This window comes from Bos grunniens, chromosome 12 (assembly GCF_055505025.1).
Source record: "Bos grunniens cultivar Pamir isolate PY7600 chromosome 12, Bosgru_T2T1.0, whole genome shotgun sequence".
NCBI lineage: Eukaryota > Metazoa > Chordata > Mammalia > Artiodactyla > Bovidae > Bos > Bos grunniens.
Genome location: NC_141176.1, coordinates 83,208,638 through 83,229,508, shown reverse-complemented (window position 1 = coordinate 83,229,508; position 20,871 = coordinate 83,208,638). Strand labels below are relative to the sequence as shown.

Below are 20,871 nucleotides of genomic sequence, written 5' to 3'. Positions count from 1 at the left end.
AAACTGTTAAACTTGGCCTTTGGGTTCAAGATGCTACTTATCAACTGTTAATTTATATAAGCATCTTTTCTAGTTATTAAGTCGAAATACAATTGACACAGCATCCAAGTAACTGAATAGGACAGATTTTGAATCATATTAAACAATGCAATCATCTTCTGGCAGCAAAAACACATTACTACATAAACATTTATCAGATATTCTAAAGCAGACAATTAAAAAGAAACCTGAATTAAAGGTTTCTTAATATTAAAGTCTAGTGATATTAAGAGACCAATTTGAGAAATGCTGCTGTAAGTCCTAACCACTTTCTAAACACAATTCTACCTCTAATATACAGATCTATTCAAATAGGAAAAGGAGGAAATCTACTTTCATATTAACGATTAGAAAAAAAAATCCTCATGGTTGAATTTTTAAGGACACTTTCTATAAACAGACTACTCAGTACCATGATGAAATTTTCAGTAACTAGAAAATATAAATGTAGTCACTATGATGAAAATATTTTCTTTGGTCTCTTTTAGGTCTGAGAATGTTTGAAGTCTTGAGTTATTTTTATATGCTCTTCTTGAAGGAACTGATTTCTCTACTCTTACGTTTTATATCTTAAAATGTTTAGGAAATGGCAAAAACAGAAATAATCAATTTCCTTTTTCAACAGGGGGTCCATGCAAGGCTACCTTTGTCAAGAATCAAATACTCCCTTCTCAACAACACAAGTATATATAAGAGAATATCTTAAGGTTCAGTTTGAGATTTTTTAAGCTCTTTTTTTTTTTTTTTTACTATAAACAATTTAACAAAGAAGTTTACTAAATAAATAAGACTTGAGAAACATAAGAATTCTATAATGCCTTTATCTGACCTCAAGTCTACTAAACCAAGAATCACTAAAACTAGTTAAATGCTAATTATACTAGAGGCAATTTGCCAGTAATTGAAAAAAGCCTACAAAATTAACAAATGAATACTGACACAAGAAAGCTGGCAATGGTTATGGAAGCTTTGGCCTTCTAAAAGCATAATCAGAACTCAGAACGATTAATCAACGTTTTAACACTTTCCATCTGTATAAGTGCTCAAGGTAGGACTGTCACTTGACAAGTTGCTTAGCATTGCAAAATTTGATAATTCATGTCTTACTGAATTTTTACTGACTTGGAAGAAAATAAAACACCAATTAAAAGCAGATGTCACCTTTAATTCTAACTGGCTAGCAAACTTCTCATTTTTTTTAACTCAATGCAGAGACAGAATGCACGTAGATGACAGTTTGGACAGTTAAATATTTAAAGTCACTGATATCCCCCACAAATTTGCAAGTGATTTTCCAGAACTTAACCCCATGGGGCTTTTACCTGGCAAGCATCCAAAAGGAATAGTTTCAAGTCGTCATCTAGAAGGTAAATTTATGGTTACATTTTTGCAAAGGCTACAAAAACTGATCAGAACATTTCTAAGCTAACATCCTCAAGATTCCCATCTTTACCTTCATACACATAAAAAAATTTCCAAAAACTACATTGTTCCATGTTGCTCCTCTATTAAAATCTAGCTTAAAAAAAAAAAAAAACTAATATAAAGACTTAATAAACCGTGCTTAACATACGTTCATGTTTAAGAGCTGAATCACATCCAACTCAATTTACCATAAAATAGTAACACATATTTTTCATCATCTTTCAATATTGTATTGTTGGTCATAAATTCACTCACCTTTGCTTCTAACCATGAATTCTGAACAAAACTTCTTAAATTCAATGTTTTGAAAAACATCAGAAAAATAAATAAGTAGACAGGTGACCATACTAACAACCAACGGGCAATATTAGTATCTACTTTCTCACAAGAAACCTGAATTTCCATGTATATGTAAATAAAATGTATAGAGAATTACATTATTAACCTTCTGAAGACAGTGAGGCTAGTGTTTCCTAATGCTACTGTTTCTATGCATAAAGTAACTTAGAATAAAATCCCAAGGTCTAAAAATGTTTCTTTCTAATATAGCAGGTTTTTCTACGAGAAGGAAACTTCTGGATTTTCCCTAACATCCCAGTTTCGAGGACAACATCATAACAAGAGACCTGGCCTGATGTGCAGTAACACTGACCCACAGACTTCACAGATTACCCCTGAATGATCTAAGCCAGCTTTCAAAAGCCAGAACAAGCTGCTACCAATCAGGCAAAGAGGAAAAATGAATCCCAGAAGGAATCACCCCAGAGATCCCTCACAATAACGGGGTCCCTAGGAGCTCTAAAGGCCTAGCAAGGCTTTGCTCACATCGACTCACTGCATAACAATCAGACTTGGCTTAACACTCAGAAGGGGTAAAGGAACCAGGTCAATCCTCTATTGTTCACCTCTGAGGTCTAACAGAGTATTTGCACTTTGACAGCTAGTCTGTCTTGAAAGAAGAACCTGAGGAAGATGAAATGGAAAGGTGGTCACAAAAAGGGGATTTAAGGGAGTGGCCTACCTGTGACAACTTCTGCAAGCCTCATCTTTGCATTTCCATCCTGCTTCATGCATTGCTAATCAGATATCCACTGGAAGCTTCAGAACCAACTGAAAGGCCTGGCAGGGTATCTGGCTTTCAATTCTTCTACTCTGTTTATTCCCAATATATATTCACTGGGCTTAGAAACAACTCTAGAACAAGGGCAGCCACTCAGCAATGAAATGTAAATTACTGACGTGTGCTGAAACCTGGACTTGCCATCACTAATGAGCACATTAAAGGAAAAATGCTCGCTAGATGACTGCAACCTTTTTACTGAACCCTGTGTGCATGGAAAGCCACAATTCAACATCAATTAAAAGAGCTAGCTGCAAAACAGTAACAGAGAAGCCCTGTCACCACTTTTAATACCTCAGGGACCGAAAAGCTAAGACAAACATGAAATTTTTACACTTCATCGGCTAAAAATGTTGTGCAAAACATTATCGTAAATGTGGTCCACTTTGGTTAAGATTTGTGAATCATTAGTTTCTGAAGAGTGAAAATAAGATCTCTGGTGGTTTAAAAAAAAAAAAAACCAACAAGCTATTAATCTATTGCTTAATTCATTAATTCAGTCAACAAATTCTAGACTTAGTGATCTAAAACTCACCAGAGACTCTGCAAGACTGAAAATTATATAGTTTGTCAGGAAAAGAAGTATAAGCTAATGATTTAATCTCAAAATAAGCAAAATATTTGGTTTATTTGAGTAGGGGGTAATATATATAGAGGCAAAGATTATTATTAACCATTATCTAATTGGAGATTGACAATGGAAAATTCTGAAACAAAATGTGAACAGACATCTAGTATCTATTAACTTTTAAAATATAATCTTCATAACTAAAATAAACTTTATAAATTTTTAATGAAAATTTCAAAGTAAAAGTGGCACGAGAATGAGTAAAATAAGGCTATTATTAGTTAAATTTACCATTTTAAGTTATTATGAGTTAGTTTTCCAAAGAATACTCTAGTACGAGTAAGCACTCACAACATTAACACATTTGAATACAATTTTATCTTTCTTTGATAACCTAAAAGCACAGCAGACTCTTAAGGCCCTAAACGGTTAATAACAAATAATCATTTGTTACAAAATTAAAAATCTGCTTATTTTCTCATTGTGGTTTCTGGTTAAATTTAAGTTTTCCGTATAATGGCATGCAGTTAAACTCCAGCTTTTTTGAATCCTCAGGGCTTGAAAACACAATGAACTTTAATCAAAAGAACTGACAACCTACTAGCATAAGATGAGGAAAATCATTTTATTTCAGATTCAGTGTCTTCATCCACACTTTAGATAGTGATACCACAGCCTATATACGGCTTAGGGGTGTGTAGGAAGCATGTGCAACCACGTTTTATACTATTTGATAATAAGTCAATGGACACAAACTTGGGCAAACTCCGGAAATAGTGAGGATTCACTATTGTGAATAAAGGTTGCAGACAGGCTGGGCTTGCAGCAGTCCATGGGGTCGAAGAAAGTCAGACACAACTTAGCGACTGAACAACACCAACAATCCCCCAAACAAGAGATTCATTACTTTGCTAGGAACCCAAGTCTTCATTCCTCCCCTATCAGAGACCTATCTAACAGACCCATCTGTCACTCAGAGGTACACTGCCTATCTATCAGGAATCCAAGAACTTTTGACTTTCCTTCTCCATGAAGAAAATACACATTTGTCTGGGTGATTTCCTCAGAGGACACAAGCAATTGCCTACCTTCTATAGGATATACACTTCTGCATTATTGGTTATTTTTGACAACTCGGAAGGATTATTTTATTTTCTATCTCTTATTTCTTGATTATCTTTCAGTATCTGTAGCTTCCTCACCCTCAATGCTGTTTTTAACCTCTACCAAATTTTGTTACAGCTGCTAAGACCCACACACCCCAATCACTAGAACGATACTGGCCAAGACATCTGAAAAGGGAGTCGGCCAACATGGGTGTTCTCAGTGGCTGAGGCAGCTGCCACATACTGGCTCAACCAGGACCTCCACACCACAGACTCCACTACAAACTACAACCACTGCTTTCCATTTCTTTTTTTCCTATATGCTTTTCTTATTTTAACTGCTTCTTTTCCTCACTTCCAGCTTTCAGGAGAAAAGCTTAACTTTTGCAGACAACTCTTTAGATAAGCTTTAGATCAACAGGCCTAACAAAATCATAATTATTAAATTTATTATAGTTTCCTGGTGGCTCAGTGGTCAAGAATGGGCCCACCAAGGCAGGAGATACAGGTTCCATCCCTGGGTCAGGATGATGCCCTGGAGGAGGAAATGACAACCCACTCTAGTAGTCTTGCCTGGGAAATCCCACGGACAGAGGAGCCTGGGGGGCGGCTACAGTCCATGGGGTGGTAAGTTGGACACAACTAAGTGACAGAGCACACACAGTCTGGCAAAGAAAACATAATGATGGGTGAAGAAAAAAAAAAGAGCTGAAAACTTGTATAGGTTTTGTATTGTTCTGTAACAAGTTGTACAAGCTATCTGTAAGGCCTCCCCAGACAGCCATTTTGCTTTTTTGCATTTCTTTTCCATGGGGATGGTCTTGATCCCTGTCTCCCGTACAATGTCACGAACCTCATTCCATAGTTCATCAGGCACTCAATCTATCAGATCTAGGCCCTTAAATCTATTTCTCACTTCCACTGTATAATCATAAGGAATTTGATTTAGGTCATACCTGAATGGTCTGGTGGTTTTCCCTACTTTCTTCAATTTAAGTCTGAATTTGGCAATAAGGAGTTCATGGTCTGAGCCACAGTCAGCTCCTGGTCTTGTTTCTGCTGATTGTATAGAGCTTCTCCATCTTTGGCTGCAAAGAATATAATCAGCCTGATTTCAGTTCAGTGTTGACCATCTGGTGATGTCCATGTGTAGAGTCTTCTCTTGTGTTGTTGGAAGAGGGTGTTTGCTATGACCAGTGCATTTTCTTGGCAAAACTCTATTAATAGTCTTTGCCCTGCTCATTGTGTATTCCAAGCCCAAATTTGCCTATTACTCCAGGTGTTTCTTGACTTCCTACTTTTGCATTCCAGTCCCCTATAATGAAAAGGACATCTTTTTTGGGTGTTAGTTCTAAAAGGTCTTGTAGGTCTTCATAGAATCATTCAACTTCAGCTTCTTCAGCATTACTGGTTGGGGCATAGACTTGGATTACTGTGATATTGAATGGTTTGCCTTGGAAACGAACAAAGATCATTCTGTCATTTTTGAGATTGCTTCCAAGTACTGCATTTCAGACTCTTTTGTTGACCATGATGGCTACTCCATTTCTTCTGAGGGATTCCTGCCTGCAGTAGTAGATATAATGGTCATCTGAGTTAAACTGACCCATTCCAGTCCATTTTAGTTAGCTGATTCCTAGAATGTCGACGTTCACTCTTGCCATCTCTTGTTTGACCACTTCCAATTTGCCTTGATTCATGGATCAGTGCAAAGAAATAGAGGAAAACAACAGAATGGGAAAGACTAGACATCTCTTCAAGAAAATCAGAGATACCAAGGGAACATTTCATGCAAAGATGGGCCCAATAAAGGACAGAAATGGTATGGACCTAACAGAAGCAGAAGATATTAAGAAGAGGTGGCAAGAATACACAGAAGAACTGTACAAAAAATATCTTCACGACCCAGAAAATCACGATGGTGTGATCACTTACCTAGAGCCAGACATCCTGGAATGTGAAGTCAAGTGGGCCTTAGAAAGCATCACTATGAACAAAGCTAGTGGAGGTGATGGAATTCCAGTTGAGCTATTTCAAATCCTGAAAGATGATGCTGTGAAAGTGCTGCACTCAATATGCCAGCAAATTTGGAAAACTCAGCAGTGGCCACAGGACTGGAAAAGGTCAGTTTTTATTCCAATCCCAAAGAAAGGCAATTCCAAAGAATGCTCAAACTAACGCACAATTACACTCATCTCACACACTAGTAAAGTAATGCTCAAAATTCTCCAAGCCAGGCTTCAGCAATACATGAACCGTGAACTCCCTGATGTTCAAGCTGGTTTTAGAAAAGGCAGAGGAACCAGAGACCAAATTGCCAACATCTGCTGGATCATCAAAAAAGCAAGAGAGTTCCAGAAAAACATCTATTTCTGCTTTACTGACTATGCCAAAGCCTTTGACTGTGTGGATCACAAGAAACTGTGGAAAATTCTGAAAGAGATGGGAATACCAGACCACCTGATCTGCCTCTTGAGAAACCTGTATGTAGGTCAGGAAGCAACAGTTAGAACTGGACATGGAACAACACACTGGTTCCAAATAGGAAAAGGAGTACGTCAAGGCTGTATATTGTGACCTGCTTATTTAACTTATATGCAGAGTACATTATGAGAAACACTGGGCTGGAAGAAGCACAAGCTGGAATCAAGATTGCCAGGAGAAGTATCAATAACCTCAGATATGCAGATGACACACTTATGGCAGAAAGTAAAGAGCAACTAAAAAGCCTCTTGATGATGGTGAAAGAGGAGAGTGAAAAAGTTGGCTTAAAGCTCAACATTCAGAAAACGAAGATCATGGCATCTGGTCCCATCACTTCATGGGAAATAGATGGGGAAACAGTGGAAACAGTGTCAGACTTTATTTTTCTGGGCTCCAAAATCACTGCAGATGGTGACTGCAACCATGAAATTAAAAGACGCTCACTCCTTGGAAAAAAAGTTATGACCAACCTAGACAGCATATTCAAAAGCAGAGACATTACTTTGCCAACAAAGGTCTGTCTAGTCAAGGCTATGGTTTTTCCTGTGGTCATGTATGGATGTGAGAGTTGGACTGTGAAGAAGGCTGAGCGCCGAAGAATTGATGCTTTTGAACTGTGGTGTTGGAGAAGACTCTTGAGAGTCCATTGGACTACAAGGAGATCCAACCAGTCCATTCTGAAGGAGATCAGCCCTGGGATTTCTTTGGAAGGAATGATGCTAAAGCTGAAACTCCAGTACTTTGGCCACCTGATGCGAAGAGCTGACTCATTGGAAAAGACTCTGATGCTGGGAGGGATTGGGGGCAGGAGGAGAAGGGGATGACAGAGGATGAGATGGCTGGATGGCATCACTGACTTGATGGACGTGAGTCTTAGTGAACTCTGGGAGTTGGTGATGGACAGGGAGGCCTGGCGTGCTGCAATTCATGGGGTCGCAAAAAGTCGGACACGACTGAGTGACTGAACTGACTGACTGAACTGAATTTGTACAATCTTTTCTACAGCCCTGAAGATAGGAGAGTAGGTGATGCCTGGGCTTGAATCCTTGCCCAGGTACTAAGAGCTAGTTCAGCAATCTGCATAAATTTACCTTGCTTTTGCCTTCTATACCTATGAAAACAGTACTATCCACCTGTAGGGCTGTTAGGAAAGCAAAAGAATCAGTACACATAGTGATTGGAATAGTGCCTGGCACACAATACGTATTCCAAAAAGTTAAACTGCTAAAGGTAGAAATCTTATCAATTCACATCAAGATCACAGTTGTTTTGCTTGTACTCTTCTACTGTTGTAATCAACAGCAGCATCTATATTAATCAAAATATTTCCTTATAAGTACAGCGGCTGAGAAATGCAACACATAATTTTTTCTAATGATATGCTATTTCTCTGTTTATGGTTCAGTTGCTAAGTCATGTCTGACTCCTTGAGATCCCATGGACTGCAGAATGCCAGGATCGTCTGTCCTCCACTATCTCCCAGAGTTTGCTCAAACTCATGTCCACTGAGTCGGTGATGCTATCTAACTATCCCATCCTCTATTCCCCTCTTCTCCTCATGTTCTCAATCTTTCCCAGCATTAGAGTCTTTTCCAAAGAGTTAGCTCTTTGCATCAAGTGGTCAAAGTATTGGAGCTTCAGCATCAGTCCTCCCAGTGAATATTCAGGGTTGATTTCCTTTAGGACTGACTGGTTTGATCTCCTTGCTGTCCAAGGGACTCTCAAGAGTCTTCAGCACCACAGTTCAAAAGCATCAATTCTTCAGCACTCAGCCTTCTTCATGGTCCAATTTTCACATCCATACATGACTACTGGAAAAACCATAGCTTTGACTAGACAGACCTTTGTTGGCAAAGTAATGTCTCTGCTTTTTAATATACTGTCTAGGTTTGTCATCAGATCAGATCAGATCAGTCGCTCAGTCGTGTCCGACTCTTTGCGACCCCATGAATTGCAGCACGCCAGGCCTTCCTGTCCATCACCAACTCCCAGAGTTCACTCAGACTCACGTCCATCAAGTCAATGATGCCATCTAGCCATCTCATCCTCTGTCATCCCCTTCTCCTCCTGCCCCCAATCCCTCCCAGCATCAGAGTCTTTTCCAATGAGTCAACTCTTCACATGAGGTGGCCAAAGTACTGGAGTTTCAGCTTTAGCATCATTCCTTCCAAAGAAATCCCCGGGCTGATCTCCTTCAGAATGGACTGGTTGGATCTCCTTGCAGTCCAATGGACTCTCAAGAGTCTTCTCCAACACCACAGTGCAAAAGCATCAATTCTTCGGCGCTCAGCCTTCTTCACAGTCCAACTCTCACATCCATAGGTTTGTCATAGTTTTTCTTTTAAAAAGAAAACTGCATTCTGCAGTCCATGGGATCTCAAGGAGTCAGACATGACTTAGCAACTGAACTACAACCAGAGAAATAGCATATCATTAGAAAAAATTATGTGTTACATTTCTCAGCCACTGTACTTGTAAGGAAATATTTTTATTTAAAAGCAAGCATCTTTTAATTTCGTGGCTGCAGTCACCATCTGCAGTGATTTTGGAGCCCAAGAAAATAAAATTTGTCACCATTTCCACTTTTTTCCCATCTATTTGTCATGAAGTGATGGGACCAGATACTATGATCTTTTTGAATGTTTTTTTGAATGTTCATTTTTAAGCCAGCTTTTTCACTCTCCTCTTTCACCTTTATCAAGAGGCTCTTTAGTTCCTCTTCACTTTCCACCATTACAGTGGTATCATCTGCATATGTGAGGCTATTGATAGTTCTCCCAGCAATCTTGATTCTAGTGTGTGATTCATCTACTTGACATTTCTCATGATGTACTCTGCACAGAAGTTAAATAAGCAGGATGACAATATACAGCCTTGGCATACTCCTTTCCCAATTTGGAATCAGTCCGTTGTTCCATGTCTGGTTCTAACTGTTGCTTCTTAACCTGCATACAGGTTTCTCAGAAGACAGATAAGATGGTCTGGTATTACTCTCTCTAAGAATTTTCCACAGTTTGTTGTGATCAATGAAGCAAATGTTTTTCTGGAATTCCCTTGCTTTTTCTACAATCCAATCCAATGGATGTTGGCAATTCAATCTCTGCTTCCTGTGTTTTCTAAATCTAGCTTGTATATCTGGAAGTTCTCAGTTCACCTACTGCTGAAACCTAACTTGAAGGATTTTGAGCATTACTTTGGCAGTATGTGAAATGAGTGCAACTGTATGGTAGTTTGAACATTCTTTGGCATTGCCTTTCTTTTGGGATTGGAATGTCCAGGACTGGACATTTTCCAGTCCTAATCTTTTCCAGTGTTTTTCTCAGTACACTCCTGAGTTTTTTAAATTTACTAACATATTGAATGAAGCACTTTAACAGCATTATCTTTTAGAATTTGAAATAGCTCAGCTGGAATTCCATCATCTCCACTAGCTTTGTTCCTAGTAATGCTTCCTAAGGCCCACTTGACTAAACACTCCAGGATGTCTGGCTCCAGGTGAGTGACAGCATCATGGTCACTATTTTGCACAGTTCTTCTATGTATTCTTGCCCCCTCTTCTTAATCTCTTCTGCTTCTGTTAGATCCTTACTGTTTCTATCCTTTATTGAGCCCATCTTTGCATGAAATGTTTCCCTGGTATCTCTAATTTTCTTGAGGAGATCTCTAGTCTTTCCCATTCTACTGTTTTCCTTTATTTTTTTGCATTGTTCCCTTAAGAAGTCTTTCTTATCTCTCCTTGCTAGTCTCTGGAACTCTGCATTCAGTTGGGTATATCTTTCTCTTTTTCCTTTGTCTTCTGCTTCTCTCTTCTCAGCTATTTGTAAGGCTTCCTCAGACGACCACTTCGCTTTCCTGCATTTCTCCTTCTTGGGGACGGTTTTGATCACCACCTCCTGGACAAATGTTACAAGCTTCCGTCCATAGTTTTTCAGGCACATTCTGTCTACCAGATCTAATCCCTTGAATCTATTTGTCACTTCCACTTAATAATCATAAGGGATTTGACTTGGGTCATTAAGGTTATTTCTCTTAAAAAACTGCATTCAATAACCAACTCATATGTGAAGGGCTGAATAAAAAGCTAAGAAAGTGCACACATTTGCAGACATGCCCTAAGCATGTTGGGAAGTACACACACACAAGAAAGGAACACTCTCTGCTTAGGCAAATCAGCATGTCACACAGTTTTCAGTATGGCACCTCAAAAGCTTTGTAACAGTATCTTTAGATAAGGTCCAGTCAGAAAACAAAGCCCCAGAATCATCTCATTATTTCTGCCTCTTTGCCCCTTTTTAGAAAGCATGCACTGAAAAGCCTAATTTTAGAATATATGTGGGGCAGTAAGAATCATTAACTATATGTAACCATGATAATTAATGTTACTTCATTTAGTCCCACAAAATCCTCAATCTATTACCTTCATGAGAACAACAATCTTCTCCACTAAATTTTAAGTATAAGAGTTACAAATAAATGGATAAAAATAAAGAGATCACAAAGTTACTAAGTTAAAAACTGCATTACAACAGTACACTACAGAAAGGCTTCACAAATACCCTTTCTATTTTCAAAATTTCAAATTTTAATTCAGCAACTTCTCTCATCTAAAGAATAGTTAACAAACGTGTACTGAAAGATTCTTGAATGATACAAAAAAACTAAAAAGGGTAATTTCTACCTTCTACCCATGTACCAATTGGGTGATAATCAACAGATAATGGATAAACAAAATGTGGTATATATCCATACAGCAGACTATTATTCAGCCTTCAAAAGGAGGTAAATCCTGACCCGCGCTACAACATGCATGGAGTAAAGACATTATGCTAAAGTGAAGTAAGCCGGTCATAAAAGGACAAATATTGTATGATTCCACTTAGAGTTACCCAGAGCAGTTAAATTCAGAGACAGAAAGTAGGAGGGGTAGGGTGATTTCAGAATGTTCAGGGGTAGGGGAAACAGAATGTTACTATTTAATGGGTTGAGAGTTTCAGTTCTGGATGATGAACGAATTCTGGAGATGAAGGCAGTGATAGACAGTGTACCAGTAAGTATACTTAATGCCGCCAAACTGTACACTTAAAGATGGATAAAAAGGTAAAGTTTATGTTATGTACATTTTACCACATTTAAACATAATAAAAAATGAACTTAATAATTCTTCTACAAAACCAAAACAAAAAGAACAAAAATAAAAATCAGTGTTAATTTCAACTGAATGCTATTTGGGTCATTAATGAAGGAAATGTCTTAACTCATTTCAAAAAACATTTAAAGGAAAAATTATGACATTTTCCCATGGAGTTTATAGCCTATGCAGATGAAACACATACAAAAACTCAACACAGAGAATGGAGATGGAAAGAAGGAAATAGTGGGCTATGAGACTGCAAAATTTCTGCATTGTACATGAAATGGCATAATACTGTACTAGGTCTAAGTAGACCATAAAAAGTAAGGATGTATACTGTAATCCCTAGGAAAACCACTAAACAATTTAAAATGGAATTCCAGAAAATAAAATAACCCAAAGAAGACAGGAAAGATGGAGAAAGAAGAGACAATCACAAAATTTTATAAAATGTTAGACATAAATCCAGTCATATTGGTAATTTATTAAATGGTAATAGATTCTACAGAAATTACATAGTGGCAATAGTTATACAACTTGTTTTTATATTATAAAAGGGTGAGTGTTATGATATAAATTATATCTCAAAAAAAGCTGTCTTTAAAGAAAATAAGACTAAGGCAAACCAAAAAGTTTAAAAGGCCAAACACTACAATTAAAAAATACAGATGATCAGAAGGATTAAAAAAGAGTGGCGTGACTACACACTGGCCACAAGAGACATGAGTCAGATGGAGAAAACCAAGTCCTGCCAACAGTAAGCATAAAAGACATCAGTCTTTCAAATCAAACATTAAGCAACTTGTCCAAGATCACAGAGCTCCAAAGCGGCAGAGTTAAGAATTTTAACTCAGAGTCCAGACAGTGGTAATACCAGCAAGCAAGCAGACAGAAAGGAGAGGGCGGAGGAAAGTGTGAGTATAAAATTCAAACTGTTTTAACCTCAAGCCAAAGGGAGAAAGAAACCTTCCTACTGAAATCTCCCCAAGCCCCACAATTCTAAACAAATCTGCCTTAAAGACTCCCTAAAAACAGAAGATTTTTCCTTCTCAGGCATCCGATTTAGAGCATGTCTAGGCCGTGTCATCTTTCCGAAGCTGAATTCTAAGCCAGCGCGCTCTCAGCCATGTCCTCAAACATCCCACACACAGTCCGTTATGAAGGACACAGTCACCAGATCTCTCCTCTAAATTCAGGAAGACATTGTTAATTCAACAAAAGATCCCTGAGAGGACACGGACATCCGTGACTATTCTGGAGTTTTTCCCAACTCACTTTACCTGTAACAGCAAATCCAAGCCAAGACAATTACTTTCACTGATGTCCAAGCTCAGGAGACCAGAAAACCAAAAGATATATTCTGATTTTAGACCTTAACAATGGTACACCAATTAGAGGGGGGGAAGGGGAGTCAAAAGAGAAACAGTTTCCACCAACAGTTAAAATAGATGCCAAAGCAGTCAATTCAAAACAAAACACTAACAATCGGGTCTAGTTCCAGTTCATCTTAGAAGCAGTTCACAACATTTACTGAGCCTGGGATTAACAAAGACTTCTGTAAGATACTATGCTCTCGTTTTCGGGCCATGTGACATTGGGCAAGGCACTTAATCTGAGATTGTTCTCTTTGATATAAATCATAAGATACCACACATTGTCAGAAAGAGTAAGTAGGAATGTTGCAGGAGTATCTGCATGTAGGTGTTCCACATCTATTCCTTTTTTTTTTTTTTCAATAATAGAACTGTTTTATTAAACATATGAACGTACTGATTTTGTACAACACGCATTTCTTTCTCTCCTCTGCCCCAGGAAGCCAGCGCTCTAGAATCCCATGTTTATAAAAACACACTTTGGCAGCTACTATGACAAGGTGAAAAAAGTGCAATTCTGAAAGTGACAACACATAACCAAAGTGGGGAACAGAAAAGGCAGAGCTGAGTGGGCCCAGGGCTGCTCATCTTCTCTCAAGAGGAAACAATTTAAGAATACAAACTCTTGAGCATTATTTAAGCAGTACTGCCCAACTCTCTTGGTAGCATCTCTGTTTCAATTCCATTTATCTTGATGTTGTAACTAACTAATCTGTTACTTCTTTAAGAAATTCTGCCCTGGTTTATATCCTTTTCAGTGACCCATATCCCTTTGAGCTTCAAAAACACAGAAGTCGCTCAGTCATGTCTGACTCTGCGACCCCATGGATGGTAGCCCACCAGGCTCCTCGGTCCATGGGATTTTCCAGGCATGAATACTGGAGTGGGTTGCCGTTTCCTTCTCCTCCACATCTATTCCTAAAAGTCTGGGGGAAGGGAAGAAAATTTCTGTGCCACTTCTCTTCTTTTTAGTTTAGTGGCTCAGTCGAGTCTAACTCTGGAATCCCCACGGACCGTAGCCCACCAGGCTCCTCTGTCCATGGGATTCCCCAGGTAAGAACACTGGAGTAGCTAGCCATGCCCTCCTGTGGGGTATCTTCCCAACCCAGGGGTCACACCTGCATTGGCAGGTGGATTCTTAACCACTGAACCACCTGGGGAGCCCCACTTCTCTTCTTAAAAACAAACAAAACCTTACTTCAGCAAATATGAGTGCCCTATATAACAAATTTATAAGCAAATTCTAGCAGGCTAACACAAATGCATGCATGCACTCTAGAAAAATACACATTTGGTAGCAGCAGTGGCCACTAGGGATTTAAACTAGGGGATGGGGCCAGACATTCACAGATAGAAGAAACCTTCCTTTTCAATGTATACAGTGACTTAAGACTTTACATTCTCAAAACTTTTTTATTTTAGTATAATAAAATCATAGACCTGTGTCCAAAACGGAAATTTCTAATAATGTTAAGAGCAGCTGTGTAGTTAAAATTAGATGTCTATAAAATACAGTGTAGCATTAACCTTTTTAAGCCATGACATACATAATTAAGTCACACACAAAACATACTTCCATGAGCTACCCAGATCACAACCTATGTAGATAAAATAAGAATTATAAAACACCTTTGGGCTTTGCAAGGTCTTTGCTTTTTTTTTTTTTCCAAATATGAGTGAACAGGGCATAAAATGGATTATTTTAAATGCACTCTTACTATTTTAAGAACAAAAATATTATTAAACAAAGTTATTGGCAACCTTGCTAGCTTTATAATTTTAGTATCAGTTGCCAAGTACTTACTACACACTTCACAATTCCTACACACTGTGGATTACAATCTTGCAACTGAAGACCTACGACCTCGCGAAAGGGTTTCTTTGAATTTCTATCTACACAAGCTGACTGTGTGCCACCTCTGTTATTATAAACTGGGGGAACAGATTTCTGTGTGTTCTGGCTAGATTCCCTACAGGTATTCGGTCTTCAATGTTTGGCTTCTGACGCTTTTCAACTAAGCAACCACAGTACAGGATTTTTTAAGCTCTATGTGCTTACGCTCATCCCACTGAGGTCAAGTCCTGATTCTGTTCCTTACCAATAGCGTGCGATTGCTGGCCTATCACTGCATCTGAGTCTCAGATTTCTTTTTGTTAAATGGTTGCATGAATTAAATGAAATCATATAGGTCAAGGTGAAAGTATTTTGCAAACTACAGGATCATCCATGTGTGTACAGGAATATAATATTATCAGATTATTAATCTCAACAGGAAAAACACCTAAGCTCACAAAATACACATGAAAATAATATCAGATTTCCCCCAAAATGCTAATATTAACTATCTCATTCTCAAAAAAAATAAAAAGAAAACTCTTCAATAGCTCTCTCTATTGACTACAGTAATAATTACTAACACCTATAATGGATAAGGTGATCTGCCTGGTAATGCCAGACTTTGTGCTAAGTTCATTATACACGTGGTTTCTAATCTTTACAACAACCCTACAGGGTAGATGTCATTCTCTTCAGTTTAAAGGAAAAAAATTTGATCTATTTGAAAATCTGCTACTATGAACAACCTTACAATGAACATTTTTAAAGTATATCTTTGTAGGTGAAATTCTTAAGAGTGGAATTATTGAGTTAAAAAATATATAAGCTTTAAATTTTGGTAATCCTAGCAAATTTCTGGAACACAGAAAAAAGGGGGCTGAAAGAATTTACACTCCCATGAACAAGAAGACACTTCCTGTTCAATTGCCTACACTGGATATTATAGCTATTTTTTAAATGTTTGGTCAATTCAATGGATTTAAAATATCCACCTCATTATTGTTTTTGAAAGTTGTACTCTTTATCTTACTAAAAAGTCTCCAACAAAGAGAGACAAAAAATACAATCATCACACCTCAACTGCTTCCCACAGTTCCTCTCTCCACCCTCAATGCTGAGCATTGTGGATAGAATACACTATCTGTATATACGCATATATACACTTATCTTTTAAATACATGGATAAGACCCATACATGAGACACAAATTATTAAATCTAACATGAATTTCTTATAAAGGTAACTACTGCAAATTATAATGCTGTGCTGCATTAAAATATGATATGATAACATGAAAATATACATATATAAAAAACGGAAAGATAACAGAATACCAGGAAATCTTTACAATGCGTGCTCAGTCGCTCGGTCTGACTTTTTGCAACCCCATGGTCTGTAGCCTGCCAGGCTCCTCTGTCCGTGGGATTTCCCAGGCAAAAATTCTGGAGTGGGTTACCACTTCCTTCTCCAGGGGATCTTCCCTATCCAGGGATAGAACCTGCGTCTCTTGCATTGGCAGGAAGATTCTTTACCAACTGCGCCACCTGGGAAGCCCCAGGAAATCTCTTTAAATCTCATTTAATCTTTAAACCACTCTTTCCAGGGGCTGAAACAAGATTTTGTTTAAATTATATGCAGTAAGGATACTCTATAATCTGATCCCACTTCATATAAGTTAAGCATAAAGAATTATTAGCCTTGTAAAAAATATGTATAAAGTTTAGAATGCTTTTAACATTTGATTCATGGTACTTTCTAAAGCAAAAAAAATTTGCATAAATCAGAAAAAAATTTAAGAAATCATTTATTCAAAGCTGTAAACTAAAAACAATGTATCAGATGATAAAGCACAAATATCTTTTCTATCAACAAAGTAAATACTATGCTGATTTTGAACAGCAATAAAACAAATACAGAACCAGAAATTAATGGGTGGGGGCCCTCCACATTTGATTAAATTTCAAACATAACTCACACTATTACAGTAAAAGGAACTCCACAGTAATTAATCTTAAAAATTTCTTTTCCATGTTCTGCTCATCTTTCTTGCCAAAGGTTGTCACCAATATAGTAGTCTATCACCACTATCTTGGAAAACAGATTCTAATACACCCAGTTTGAGATAATAACCATTAGATTTCAATGGCTCATCACTAACCACACAATGTTGATATGCATAACAAAATCAGTAAGCAATTTTATGTCATTCTGCTATTTTTATGGAATTTGGCAGCTATAGCCAGACATTTCAAAAGGAATAATTTAAATGGCACACTTCAATGGGAAAAGTTTTAATGCTAGGAAAATTATATCCCAAGTAAGAATCTTGCCATGATGTACAAAAAGAGAAGGTTAGTTATCATCAACTACATGTTTTCATGGTGAATAAAAACACACAGCAATACCACTTTCCCATTACAAAACCATCCCTTGTGTCATAGGAGGAAAGTTTTCTTGCAGGTTATTCTATGATTCTTCATCTAATAATATTTCCTGAATCTTTCCATAACATTCATTGAACTTACTACACAGAAATCATTAGGTGATAAAACAAAAGAGAATCAAAGAATGAGAAGACCAAGTTACTTATTTTAAGAGACTAAAATACAGAAACAATTTTAACATAATAGGGAAGGTGGTATAGCAAGTAAGAAATTTTTTTTAAAAAATGTTAATGCTCTAGAAGACAGAGGAAAAGATTAGTTCTCACCAGAGGGACATGGAAAACTATTCTGGCAGAGGTAACATGAACTGTGCCTTCAAAGAGAGATGGTAGTTGGAAATGTGGAGCGAGGGGACAGGCAGGACCACTGAGGACAGTGGTAAGAAGGATGGGACAGGAAGAACCAGCCACATTTGGGAACAGCGCTCAGTCTGGCTTGGCTGAGGCATAGCATGGAAAAAGGAAAATGGAGGAGATAAAAATAGAAAAATGAGAAAGGAGGGTTAGTCACACATTCTATCCTCTTTACTCTAACATGAAACACCCAATGGCACAATCTTATCCTCATTAACAGAGAGTCTGATCTTCTTCATAACACTTTCCTCCCTGAAGTCATGTGGTACCTGACGTATTTTTCACAACATGACTGTGAGCTGCTCATGAGCAAGACACACATCTGATGCAATTTTATATCGTTCTTAAATGCCTTGAACATAAGATATCAACTGATCCTTTTTAATGACTGCATAAATGCATGAATGAACATATTAGCATTTCACTTCTCCCAGACTCAGATACTCATCTGTACTGCTGCTGCTAAGTCGCTTCAGTCGTGTCCAACTCTGTGCGACCCCATAGACAGCACCCCACTAGGCTCCTCTGTCCCTGGGATTCTCCAGGCAAGAATACTGGAGTGGGTTGACATTTCCTTCCCCAATGCATGAAAGTGAAACGTGAAAGTGACGTCGCTCAGTCGTGCCCGACTCTTAGCGACCCCATGGTCTGCAGCCTACCAGGCACCTCCGTCCATGGGATTTTCCAGGCCAAGAGTACTGGAGTGGGTTGCCATTGCCTTCTCTGACTCATCTGTACTAGGAGCTGGCAAACTTCTTCTATGAAGGGCCATACCATAAATATTTATTTGCAGGCCATTCAGTCTTTACTACAGCTCTGCAACCCTGCTATTCTAAAGCAGAAGCAGCCACAGACACTGCAAGGCTGTGTGACAATAAAACTTAATTTATAATACAAAAACAGACCGCAGCTGCATTTGGCCTATGGACCATAGTTTAGAGACTCCTCATTCATACAAACTTAAATATGTCATATTGTACAAATACATTTAAAATATATTCAAATCATTTTCTTACATAATGACAGAACCTCAGCCAAAATTTCAAACAAGATAATAAAAAGTGATAAACAGGAAAATGTGGATACACTGCACAAAACCTCGGAGATCTGGACCCTCAGATACCTATACCTCATGTGCCCTCTCCAGACATTTCTTACTATTAGCCATCTTTGTGAGCTCAAGTCACAGCTTCTTTAGACCTTAGTTTTTAATCTGCGAAGTAAATTGGTTGAAACAGATCATTTTGAGATAGAACTCTATGATCTTTAGATTTGTCCAAATTAAATTTATGAATTTTAAGTGAAAATAGTCAATGCTATGGTTTTTTCCAGTCACCATGTAGACCTGTGAGAGCTGGACCATAGAGAAGGCTGACTGCTGAAGAACTGATGCTTTTGGATTGTGGTGCTGGAGAAGACTCTTGAGAGGCCCTTGGACTGCAAGGAGATCAAACCAGTCAATCCTAAAGGAAACTGACCCTGAATATTCACTGGAAGGACTGATGCTGAAGCTGACGCTCCAATATTTTGGCCACCTGATGGTGAAGAGCTGACTCACTGGAAAAGACCCTGATGCTGGGAAAGATTGAAGGCAAAGGAGAAGGGAGCGGCAGAAAACAAGATGGCTAGATAGCATTATTGACTCAATGGACATGAATTTGAACAAACTCCAGGAGATAGTGAAGGACAGGGGAGCCCGGCATGCTGTAGTTCATGCGGTCACAGAGTCAGATATGACTTAGCGACTGAACAATAACATCTTCAAAATGGTAATTGCATTCATAAGTAATTTTGAATCAAAAGAACAAAATACAAGCATATTGCAGAAACAAAGTATAATGTACTAAAATATTAAGTTAACTTAATACCTAACTGATCTAAGGAGTTTCTTGAAACATTATTTAATATCATTCTTTAGTACTCAAAAACTAAGGTTTCAGTACCATCTTGAATGTAGATGTAAATACACTTGGAAAAGCAAATATAGGTTCACATACCTAGTCAGGATGATGGTATCAGCAGGATACTCAAATCATTAAAAAAAAAAAAAAAAACTTTTCCCACAATAAAGAAGCCATAGTAAGATTTAATATTAAATGCCATAATAGGCAATAAAAGGGACAAATACCAGAATCTTACTTCTGGCTTCACATTCTTGCTTATGGTACAATAATTAATAAATCACTGGACTCCCTGCCATATTTAGCTAAAAGTCTGAAATATTTAATTTTAAAAGTCAAAGTCCACACAATGTGTAATAAACTAGGTATCATTCATTATGTGTAATGATGATTTTACAACTTTTCCATATTTTACTCTTCAAATCAAGACTTAAGATTACAGAATAAGTCTTCACTTTTCCCAAACTATTTTCAAAGAATCATTTTTGGGTCAATTAAAAGTCTGTAACTCACCACTACCCACATTTACAAAAGCAACACAATCACACTGCTTTCTGAATTATAAGCTAACAGTTTCTCGTTCATTACAAACTTACCAAACGTTTGGCAAATTCTTTGTTTTCTGAGAGAAATCCATAACCTGGATGTACCTTAGAAATGAAAACAAAAAGCACTTTCAGTTTTACTGATTTGCAAAACCTTTATAATAAGCAAAACAAAGAGAACGTTAATGCATTTATTGTTTAGGGCTCTCGAGTAAGGTTACTGCCCTCTCTAACATCCTGAATATCTCTAACTCAGTTTCCGAGTTCAAACCAAAATGCCAAGAAATCACTGGCAGCACGCTGCTTCGGACCTAACCACAGCCAGGGCCGGCTACATACACACCTTCCTGCCCACTTGCACTTGGCTATGCTACTCAACCCCACCGAAACTCCCCCACTTTTCCTGAGACCAACTTTGGTCATAAGCTTGGTGGGTCAAAGAACTACATTAAAGGAAACCTTTCACAAGATGGAGGAGAAACTCTGAGCTCCCCTTCCTTTACAGTACCAGAAAAACTGCTACTTTCCAACACCCTGGCTACTAAG

The 20,871-nt window shown here is 37.9% G+C and overlaps 1 protein-coding gene across 35 annotated transcripts in view; it reads right to left on the bottom strand.

Annotated features, from left to right (window-relative positions):
• Window positions 1-20,871, bottom strand: part of PCCA (propionyl-CoA carboxylase subunit alpha) — a 420,374-nt gene that overhangs the window by 284,054 nt on the left and 115,449 nt on the right. For all 35 annotated transcript variants that reach the window (XR_015138441.1, XR_015138440.1, XR_015138442.1 and 32 more), the window contains one exon: window positions 20,377-20,430. Coding sequence is in view for 32 of the 35 variants with exons in the window: in XM_086330472.1 (XP_086186598.1) it covers window positions 20,377-20,430 (54 nt within the window). In the remaining 3 variants the exon portion in view is untranslated. The remainder of the gene's footprint in view (window positions 1-20,376; window positions 20,431-20,871) is intronic.